Source organism: Rhagoletis zephyria, unplaced genomic scaffold (genome assembly GCF_001687245.7).
Source record: "Rhagoletis zephyria isolate East Lansing unplaced genomic scaffold, Rhagoletis_zephyria_1.1 Rzeph_scaffold_01170, whole genome shotgun sequence".
NCBI classification, from domain to species: domain Eukaryota; kingdom Metazoa; phylum Arthropoda; class Insecta; order Diptera; family Tephritidae; genus Rhagoletis; species Rhagoletis zephyria.
In genome coordinates this window covers 2092-13430 of record NW_016158254.1, presented here as the reverse complement: position 1 = coordinate 13430, position 11339 = coordinate 2092, and the positions used below count along the sequence as shown (strand labels likewise).

Sequence of the window (11339 nt, the reverse complement as noted above, 5' to 3'; positions counted from 1 at the left end):
ACGGTAGTCACGGATTTTATGTCAAATTGAAACTGTCCAATAGACTGTCATTTTCTTATAAGAAAATCTCTTTAAAAGTTCCCCTCATCAGGTTTTAGGCACGCCGAGCACGAGTTATATGTTAAATTAAAACTGTGACAGTTGAAATCTGTCAAATGGACTGCCAATTAAAAAAAATTAAAATAAACTATTTTTAAAATGCCACTGATTAAGATTTTGGACATGGAAGAATGTTAAATTAAAAGTTTGACAGTTGACAGCTGTCAACGGGACTGTCAATATTTCTAAACAAAGCAAATCTTTTCACGAGTATTTTGTCAAGGAAAGTGCCAATTTCTACAGAAATAAGAAAAATTTCGCAAAACCTTTTCAGTTGACAACTTCATTTTCCCTAAAAATAAAAAAAAACTTAAAATATGGACGTTTTTAGTGACTTTCTTGCAGTTGAATATTACAGTACTTTTTGTTCAGCAAAATAAACGATTTATTTTAATGAAGGGACAAATTTAAAATTAATTTGAAGTTAAGTTATGAAATAATAAAGGTAATTATAATTATACAGGGTGCTTGGCAGACGGTTGAAAATACGTATATGGGGCCGTCAGTTATATGTTCTGACGAAAAAATTTGAACTCGCCCCTATGGTTGTTTTTATCTTTCTTTTTTAATTTCATTCGAAATTCGTTATTTTCTAAAGTTCAAACCTCCATAACTTTATTTAAAAATGGTAAAACTGCCGTACTGACGCCATATTGGATCTCCCATTGTGATTTTTCTTTCTTACTGACTTTATTAGAAGAGATTGTGTTAATCTAAAAATCATCAAGAAAATACAAATTTCCTATTGTGCACTACGAACCAGCAATTTGCAGTTGGTCTTAGACATTGGCGGCCGATCAGCGTACCCTGTCGGCCACTTTTGGCTGCTGATATGCATTGCTGTCACTTGGCTCAGCTGTTGGCAATGAGAATACAAAAAAAACCAATGCTAATTTTTTTTTTTAATTTTCATTATTAAAATGAATGGCAGTGTCGTGATTGGGGTCAATGTCAAAGTTGAAATCGAAGTGGCTGTATGCACGTCAATGCAATGCAGCTAAGTTTTTTTTTTGCCTTTTTCATATCATTTTGCTATTTAAACATTGATCAGCGGTTTATTGTTGCATGCGATGCCAACAGTGCTGTCAGCGTGCGCAAGCAAACTTTAATTTAATTATTGATATTAATTATGATTATTTACTAATTGCGGGCAATGAATAGTCAACGATGTTGCTAATCGAGGGAGAGCAGCAGGTATGTGTTTGAAGCCTTTATTGACATCTGCTACTAAAGTAAACATCATCATTAGCATCATATTTTTTATTAATACTAACAACAATATGAACAGCTGCTTGCCTACAAGTGGAATGTCATTCGAGTAACATTTATCTGCCAACTTAAGAGTCTCGTTGACTGTTAATGTCAACTGCCTGCACAGAAGTGAACATGCACATGAACAATTAAGACGCCAACTGGTATTGCGTGCAAGGCATAAGCGCGTGCTAATAGAACTTTTGCCGCGTACTATAGTTCTATTTACATTAGCCGACAGCATGCGAGGTATTATTTCTAATATATGTATATCTATTTATATATGTATTAAAATGAGCACTTACCACTCGTATAAGTTGAAGATATTCATTAATTGCCAGTAGCTGTTGACAGGTAGCTGCTCATTAGGCGGCTTTAAGATTTAGCTTACAAACTTATTAAAATGCTGCAGTAATTAATTGGATTGAAATTTAAAAGCACATAAATAAAATTTGTATTTATTTCAGTTTTTTTTTAAATAAAATTTTAGTATAAAGTACCAAAAAGGCGTGACTAACAAGTACTCATGAAATTTGATGTGTTAGCATCTGTGCAAATTATTCGGCGATTGAGTTACATACATACAGTGACTCAGACAAGTCGCCGCGTGTTTTTGTTTTAAAATATTCGAAATGTTTTTAGAGCTACATTTTTTTTGTTATCTATATATACTAACTACCGTCCAAGCATTAACCAAAACCATATATGTAGATCACAGTTTCAAAGTTTAGCCTTCATCTTTTGTAAGCGAATTGCAAAAGAAGCTCCAACTCGGCTAACTACTTTGTGGCACCACTTGTGAAAAGCGTCATTAATTGACAAAACGTAAAAAAATCAAGCTCATTTTTGTAACAAATTTTCGTAAACAAAATAAATTTTAAAAAATTTCCCGACAATGTGAATTTATAAATTATAAGTAGCCTGAGTTTCGTCCGAATAAAATCGCCCACATATTTTTCATCCGCCTATAGTAAATACATGGAAACCTAAAAAAAACATCTACCATCATTGATTGCAATTCATCAATTAGTCAATTTAAGCTTTTAATCAATTTAATTTTAATCAATTAAAGCTTTTGAAACATGTAAGAAATTTATTCACAAGAAATTTGTAATATAGTGTAATACTTCTTAATTTTGCCACCAGAAACTCCATTTTATAACAATTTGTTGTTTTTGCTTAGATTTGGGACAGAAAAATTATACACATCAACAATATTTGCGGTTGTCAAAATTTTCTATGTATTTGTCAAAAATTTCACTAGCTTCCATGACAAGGCGAATTTAAATTTATTTTTTTTAACGCTTATTGGAAATTTTCTAATTTCTTTCCACGATCACTCACAATAGTGCAATAATTGAGTTTGGCAGCACCTCACACCAAGTCGTATATCGTTATACGAGTTGTAATCAACTTTTATGCAAAATTTAGGAAAATTCAACAAATTTTCACCGAAACTTTTTAGTCTGAATCTTTAGAATATTCTTGGGTATGCAGTTTTATAGCCCATACAATTTTAGTCTGATGAAGTGCAAGTTTCAACCGGATAAAAAATTAAACAATCGCGTTGTTTTTTGCGATTTTTTTTTGAGACTGCTTTTATTTTAATGTATATAACAAGTGCAAATTACAAAAACTTGCGCTGTTTTTTTTTTTTTTAATTTTGTTGCGAACAGTCTCTCGCTCATAAGAAATGTATGCTTATATGAAAAAAGTGCGAAAATCCGTCACTAAACAAAATTCTCAAAAATTACTTCATTGGACTGAAATTGTATGGGCTATAAAACTGCATACCCAAACTGTTCTAAAGACTCAGATTTAAAAGTTGAAATTGAAATGAATGAAAATTTGTTGAATTTTCTTAAAGTTTTTAACGAGTTTGAAACTGTTTTTTATATGGTTTAAGCTTGGACAATATTTATATAAAAAACAACAACAAAAATTTAACTCGGAATTTATTATGAATATTAAAAAAAAAGTTAACACGTGGTCACTTATTTGAGTCACTATAGGTTAATTTTATTTAATTTGGCTGATTTATTTTACTTATTAATTTTCATTTGCAATTCTCTCGTTTGATACCATCATTGGCTATTAGAATTTGATTTTGTTGTATTTGGCACCCCATATAAGATCGAATATAAGCTTAGATTTTTTCTTTTAAATATTGGAAATCACATGGCAATCCATTGCAAAATTGTGTTTTTTTAAATAAGACAGGCCGATAGAATTTGGCTAAATCTCATAGTTTCACAAGTTTCAAGCATCAGCAAAACGATGATTCATTCCGATGTACGCACCAATCAAAAACCGCAATGTCCCATATGCACGTGTAAGTGTGTCACTCTGAATCAGCACAAAAGCTTTAACCGCAAGTAGAGCGACGCTGAATGCAAAAATTTAGGCTTAAAATTGATTGAAGCTTAATTTATTTTCAGATCTCCTCCCTTCACACCGGAAATAGTTGCGTTGTGATTAATTTATTAACGCTTGCTGGCAAAACGCGTCATAAATCGTTTTTTGTACCAACAAAGTGACGCGAATGCTTCGTAATAATTAGTTATACCAACACGAGTTCGTGGCTTAAGTCTTTCGTTTTGTTTGGAAATATTTTTCGTTTTCCATTTATTTTCCAAACAGATAATTTAACCAAAGAAAAAATTATTAATAACGCGACGTTAAGAATATTAAATAAAATAATGTAAAAAGTAAACAAAAGAAGAATGGAATTAAGTGAGATAAGAGAAAAATGCAAGTCATGCAAATTAATTGCTATAAGCGAAGATATGGAAGAAAAGTTGACATGCCTACACCTTAAATACACGTGCGTATTTATACATACATACACACACAGGTTTTAAATAAAATGACGAGTACGTTGGACAAGCGGGTCAAAATGCAATATAAACGAAATTAAATAAATATGTATCTATAATGGAGTCTTCTACATTTTTTAATGCACCCGACTTTATGCGTGTGTTTAAAATATCAAAAGTAGATATTTTTAGAGGTAAAAAACCAATTGATTAATAAGCAGGCCACTGATATTTTGATATCGGTTTTGAAAGAGAAAAAAAAACAACAATAAGTGGCTTAGGAGTCGCCGACGTCATGGAAAAAATAAATTAAAATCTCATTAAATTAAGAAAATTATTATTTTTTTAGGATCACATATTTGATTAAATTTTAAGTATAATTTAATTCGTACGGCTATCAACAATTCCATCCAGTACAACTGTAAAATTGTAAGGATAATCAACCGAAATAGTCGGACAATTTTGGTTGGATTGAAGTGGTTGTCTGCATACAGATAAGGCACGCTTAGACCCAAAGGAAATTTTTGTCACTTCGTTGCCGCCCGCTCACATAAAAATAAAACAAATTGGTTATATTAATAAACCGCGAGAATTCGTAAGGGTCTACTACGCCAAGGCGCGCCAGACAGTCAAACAAGTAATTGTGAAATGAGTGTCTTCTAGCCCTAGTACAAGTACATATATAGTTTTTCACATTTTTTGAACTTTTGTAGTATAATAACGATGCAATGTTATCTTTTTTGAACAGAATAAAAAGAAAGCTTAAATGTTACCCTTCCAAAAGATAAAATATTTGGTAAAGGTACAAAAGTTTAACATACTTACTTTTCTCTAATTATTCATAAATTTTCGAAAGATTCGTATATTCTCCGATAACTTTTGGCTACGTAAACATATTTAAATGATTTTTATTGCAAAGGTGTGGTCTCAAAGTTGGTTCTATTAGAAATTGTTCTAGTTCTGATAATTTAAACATTGACAAAATAATGGATTTGTTTGATTTCTAAATATTATGAATACGTTAACGGATTGAAGTCGGTTGTACTTTATCTATTCCACAAAAGAAAACATTAAATTACCATTGAAAAAGGTAAAAAATATATCTATAAAAATATCGCATTTATTAATGTTTAGCCAAGAACTGGTTTTTTTCGCCGGAATCCCAGCCAAGCATCGGTACACATATATGTATGTATGTGTATGTATTTAAGTTAGTAGGGAGCGCACTGCAACGATGGCAATCACGACGTTAGCTGAACGCTAAAGAGTTAAATTGCAAAAATGCTGCTACCACCAGTGCAACTATTCCAAATGCAGCAGCCATGGACGTGGCTACCGCCAGTTGCCTGTTGCTAACTCATCGCTATAGCTGCAACCTGCTGAGTTTTAGCTTTTAAGCATGTATGTGCGTGTGTTTATCTGTGTGTACGCATGAAATCAAGTTTTGCATTTTTAACAACTCACAAATTCCTATTGATTTGCTTTGCAACTGCAGACTTGAAGAGTAGCAAAGGCAACGCCAAAAGTTGCAGTGCAGTATATCCTACAATGATGCATTTTGCTTATTATACAAATGTGCATGGGTCTGGATGTGTATATGCCCATACATACATATGTATATGCGCAAATATACGTACGTACATACATATGTGTCACTAACACTGTCTGAAACCTGTTTCAATGGGCCGTATGCATAAAAATTAAGCAATTGCTTTTACTTAAAATTTCAAACCTTTCTCTTAAATTTATTTGAAAAAATCGAGTAAAAGGTCTGCCATTTTAAGAAAAAGCATTTGCTTATGTTTTATGCACACGGTCCAATATTTGATGGAGTATACGCATGTGCGAGTCAGGCACAAACAAATTTATTTCATACGATACTTTAGAGCAAATGTAATTAGATGGTAAAAACATCAGCATTTATGATTTTGTTTCTTTGGATAATAGCACATATTTGCAGAATACCTGTTGAGAATAGACTAATTTATATCTGAATAGAATGCCTTGAACCTAGTTGTTGCATGATCTTGGTATTCGCCATTAATATCTCATATACATACAAACATGCATATGTTTTGAGCAGCTTCATTTTTAATCTTTGAATTAAGTAACGTAGTATAGACTAAGGAAAATTCATCGATTAAATTTATTTTATAAAATTGATCTTCAATTTCAGCTTTTCAGTTCTTTTAGGAAAGTTAAATACTTTTTCTATTGCAAGGGATTTCAACTACCACAAAAGCGAACAAAGAAGCCATCAATTGCGGTTTGTGTCCCCGACAATGTGTACGAAGACTTGTAACGCATTATGTAAATAGTATGCTAATAAAGCACGGGTGGTCTAACCGCAATATGCTCATATTCAACACCAATGCATTGAAACCTAATATAATAATTGTGGTTTGCAGCTACATAAATGCCAACTTGTGGCTTCATTCATTTACAAAAGTATTAAGGCAAGTTTAATAATATGAATTTTTAATAAATTATCATTCCATACTCAAAAGTTGGCAATAGTTTCTTTAAGAGCAAAAATTATTAAGCATTGAAAGATTTGCCTTGCTATTTTCTCGATGGAATAAAAAAAAAACTGTAATCTGTGATTGCTGTATTTGAATTATTTGAATGGACAAGATGTTGGCGCCAACAGCAAGTTTGCACAAATATCGTAATTTAAATTCACGGTATATTCTTATTATTCATACGTGCCTAGTAATTCACCAAATTCGATAGAGTACGCTTAAATTAATTAGCATAAATATATTTTTAAAATAAACTGAAATGCAAAAATATGCTACTAAGATTACATTAATAAATTGCAGTACAGCGTCTTTAAGACTAAATTAATAAAGGCGTTATTCAACCAATGACGAACTGTTTCACATGCGAACTTGAAATTTGCCCGCCTTTGTAATATACTTGACACCTTTGAATGGCTTATATTTTTCACCATACATATCAAGACGATTGACTTTTAGTCCAGAAACAGCCAATTGTGAGATTGTAAATTGCACGTTAATGGAGGGATTGGCATCGATATTTGTGCTGCCGGGCGTTATAGATACCTAGTATTGAATGGAGAAAAAAATTTAAGTAAATTACCTTTATTACAGTTACATTAAATGCATTACAATACTTACGGCGCCCCTAATATTTGGCAATTTGGAAACATCAATGCGCCCAACATCCCAAGATAATGTCTTAGTGACTGAGTCAAATGTGTATTTGCCTTGATTAGGCGTTAAAATGCAGTTCAAAACACATTTCGGCATTGTTATTTCCAGCTTGACTTTATCGACGGTACGGCCAAGAGTGGTACGTGGACCGACAGTTAAATCCAAACGGCCCTGTTCACCGGTTTTTATAGAAAAATTGTGTCTTATATAAATTGGAATAGCCACTACAGATTGCGAACTAATGTGATAGGACATCAGACGGAAATTGCCATCTGGTGGAATGAATGACAGTAAGCGCTCTGCTTCCCAACGTTTGAAGCGTACGCATGGGTGGAATGAAACATCATCGAAGAGTCGTGGATTCATAAAGGAAAGCGTTAGATCTGGCATGCCTGATAGTTTGCAACAACAGTCGATCTGTGTAATTGGAATACAAATTGACAACAAAGTTGAAAAAGCAAATAAAAAAAAAAATTACATAGCCTTGTATTTCGGCAAACACTGTTGAACCAGATTTATCAATAATGGCGTCGACTTCTTCGATGACATCGAAGTAAGCTTCGTTATTGTTATAACGCACACCACTGCGACGCCACGGTATAGCTGATAACTGACCAGAGGGTAGGATTGTGCTGACGCTGAAAATGTTGAAAGGTAATCATAAAAAAAATGCACATATTTATGTTAGCATAAAAAAATTTATAAAAACATATGGAACAAGGCCACTTACTTGCTTTTCCCTGTAACGGTGTTGGCAATAGTACGCAATATATTTGGCGGCTTAATAAGTTCTTTAAGAATGTTACTTTCGGTTGCAAGCGGAAAGCCATTATCCAACATCTCATCGAGTAGCTCATAAACGACAACATAATTTTCTTTGATAACAGATTCTGAGCAGTCACCAAAATAATCTTGGAATGTATCCATCACTCGATGTAGGAATTCAATAACGAAAAGGGGTGGCACTTCTTGCTTGCAGGCAGCTACCAACGATATGCCATTGCGTTGTACTGTGATCAGGTAGTAGTGAGGTGTTGCGATTACTGGAGGAACATCCTAGCAATATAAATTATTAAATATTGCTGTTATTAAATGCTGAATTTATGTATACTTACTAATGGGGCATTACGTTGAGCATCCAGGAAGTAGTCACAAACTGAACGCGAAACGACGGAGCGCCAATGCTTTTCAAGGAATACATCCCTGAGAAAAAAATAAGAAAACTTTGTATAAAACTGTACGCGGTGGTTGACTTTACAAATATACATACATGTAGAGATTTTAAGAATTTAATATAGTTTTTAAATAAATCATTGGGAGTTAACAGACGGTATAAGTGAAAGCATACTTCAGCCAAGGGTTGAAACTTAAAATTTTGAAAATCATAAGATACTGATTTATATTTCACTCACCCGCTGTTGTTTACAATAAATAAGCTGTGTATCATTCTAAATTCGATATTTTCACAGTCAAAATTATATTTTCAAACCTATTTCGCAAAATATACCAATAAATAAATAAAATGCCAACACTGTGCTAAAATTACAGAAAGAAGGAAAGGAGAAGAAAGCTAACCAGCTGTTTTAAGTAACGGGCGTTGCCATACTAGTATATTGCGGTGACATCTAGCGGTTGAAGCGAGCAGCTTGCACTATGAATTACAACAACATATCAGACGTGAGTGTACTAAAACTTTTTCTGTACATCACAGTATAATTTTTATAATACAAATAATTTAAAATGCGTAACGGATTTCAATAAAATATTCTCTTATCTTTTCATTTGATTAATCCTTAATGACATATGTAGATGCCGCGCTCAGCAAAAACGCATTCTGGCCATCTCCTAAATTCCCTGTGTAATGGGTACTCTGCCGCAGCCACAGCGAATAAACGTCAGCAACAGCTGTTCGCAGAGGCCAAAACAAAAAGAATCACTCATCAATTGGAAGCAAACAAATCGTCGGAGGGTAATTTTTGTTTTAATCATTAAATAATTAAAGTGTCAGTTGTTTCAATTCCGAGCTTTTTAAGCGATAGGCATAATGGGTAACAAACAAGTGCGCCAGCATCTGGAAACGGCGCAAAAAACTGGTATTCTAAAGATTTCTCTGCAACGTTTGCAGGAGTTCCCACCGCAACTAAAAAACTATCCAAATGTGCTCAAGACGCTAGGTAAGTGTACTATTTGTTTTGTCGTAGCCTACACCATAATTTCTTCATTACTGCTAGATCTTTCCGAGAATCGATTCGAGCGCATACCTGACGAACTGGGTCACTTTACGCTGGTGAAACACTTGAACTTGAGCGGGAATAAGCTCGTAGAGCTGCCAGACGTGATAGGCGAGCTAACTAAACTTGAAGTGTTGCTACTGATGAACAACTATATTGTTAGATTACCAAAAACTCTATCAAATTGCAATAATTTGAAAACTGTCAATCTGTCCAATAATCAAATCAAGGAGTTCCCCACCATGCTGTGTGGACTTAAACACTTGGACGTTTTAGACTTGTCACGCAATAAAATAACCGCCGTACCTTCGGAAGTGGGCTCACTTTACACGACTGAACTCAATCTTAATCAAAATCAAATTTCAATACTTTCTGAAGAAATTGCAGCGTGTCCAAAACTTAAAGTTTTGCGGCTGGAAGAGAACTGCTTGCAAGCTAGCGCATTTACACCACGTATACTAAAAGAATCAAAAATATGTAATTTATCTGTCGATGGGAACCTATTTAATAATAAACAATTTACCGATTTGGAAGGATACGAGGTTTATATGGAACGTTATACAGCGGTTAAAAAGAAGATGTTTTAAGTAATGGATATTAAAGAACTCAAAGAAAGGCTAATCAAACGCAATAGATGGGAACAATGTAACTTCTTACACACATCAACCTTGTCTGAGTGTCACAAAAACAAACAATATGTAAATTGCACTCCTGTATAAGGTGTGGTCTACGGCTCCCTTGGGTAGTTAAGACTAGCTAGTGGAACATATAAAATATTCAAAGTTATAGCTCCTTATATGAGTATGGATGTATTAACAAAATGCGCATGTGTCAGATAACGAAAATGTAGTTAATTTCAAAATATATACCCATATTGAATTGTATTTCTATATCTATTTATGTATATTTGTAATTTTTGCTTACATCACTGAAAGCTATTTAGACATTATAGCTGGAATTAAAATGTTGTATAACACTGAAAATAATATAAATGTGTTTGCTATTGCTAGTTGATATCATAAAGTTCTTAATTATGTTACATAATTAAATATAAATAACATATAGTATATAATATGTTATATATAATATATTATATACAATATATATAATATATTATGTATAATATATGTATATATAAATTATTATATACAAATATCGCACAAGTTCATAAATGTATTAATTTAATTAAACACACTAGAGCTTAGAAAATGTAAATATCGATGGTCCTCTGCGATAATGACACAATTCAAAAAATAAAAACTTACTACTGTTAAGTGGATCATGCCTCTAAGCTTTGTCTAATCCGCGTATAATCCTAAATAGTAAGGATTACTACAGTAAGTAGTAAGGATTAGAGACATGAGCCACTTAACTGTAGTACGAGTTTTTATATTTTGAATTGTGTCGTTATTGCAGAGGGCTATCTCACATTTTCACAAAACTACTTTCCGATGTTGGTACTTATTTGAGACTTAACTGTCATCACTGATGTTAATGTTGACCTTATATGTACATATATCGCTTGTTAGAAGAATTTACTATTCTATTTGAATATAAGCCCTCGATATATAGATTAGAGCCCTTGGTAAAAATCGGCCATCCGCTTCTTCGCATGTACCATGTGGGTATTTCCATGGTTTATATTTGAAATATATATTACCTACATGAAAAGGAATAACTACACAAAAAAATTTACCCGACAGGTGGCGCAGGAGTCAAGATATTTAGGAAGCCCGTATTTATGGACCAAATATGGATTAGTTTCA

At 33.0% G+C, this 11339-nt stretch overlaps 2 protein-coding genes across 2 annotated transcripts; one reads left to right on the top strand and one right to left on the bottom strand.

The window, feature by feature from the left end:
• Positions 1-6911: 6911 nt before the first annotated feature.
• Positions 6912-8911, bottom strand: cm (AP-3 complex subunit carmine). The gene is made up of 6 exons (XM_017616225.1): positions 8755-8911; positions 8458-8545; positions 8073-8398; positions 7821-7980; positions 7307-7759; positions 6912-7231 (listed from the first exon to the last, which is right to left on the bottom strand). Exons 1-6 carry the CDS (start codon positions 8787-8789, stop codon positions 7046-7048), a joined length of 1248 nt encoding a protein of 415 aa, XP_017471714.1. The 5' UTR covers positions 8790-8911; the 3' UTR covers positions 6912-7045.
• Positions 8912-10168, top strand: LOC108363027 (leucine-rich repeat-containing protein 57-like). The gene is made up of 4 exons (XM_017616226.1): positions 8912-9019; positions 9152-9311; positions 9376-9516; positions 9574-10168. Exons 1-4 carry the CDS (start codon positions 8996-8998, stop codon positions 10158-10160), a joined length of 912 nt encoding a protein of 303 aa, XP_017471715.1. The 5' UTR covers positions 8912-8995; the 3' UTR covers positions 10161-10168.
• Positions 10169-11339: the final 1171 nt, after the last annotated feature.

Bases quoted from the DNA above. Each gene is read 5' to 3' on its own strand.
- cm (XM_017616225.1), bottom strand. From the start codon at position 8,789: ATGATACACAGCTTATTTATTGTAAACAACAGCGG. The intron at 8,399-8,457 runs GTAAGTATACAT...TTATATTGCTAG, and splicing joins CTCAACGTAATGCCCCATTA to GATGTTCCTCCAGTAATCGC. The intron at 7,981-8,072 runs GTAAGTGGCCTT...CAACATTTTCAG, and splicing joins ACCGTTACAGGGAAAAGCAA to CGTCAGCACAATCCTACCCT.
- LOC108363027 (XM_017616226.1), top strand. From the start codon at position 8,996: ATGAATTACAACAACATATCAGAC. The intron at 9,020-9,151 runs GTGAGTGTACTA...TGACATATGTAG, and splicing joins ATTACAACAACATATCAGAC to ATGCCGCGCTCAGCAAAAAC. The intron at 9,312-9,375 runs GTAATTTTTGTT...GAGCTTTTTAAG, and splicing joins AGCAAACAAATCGTCGGAGG to CGATAGGCATAATGGGTAAC.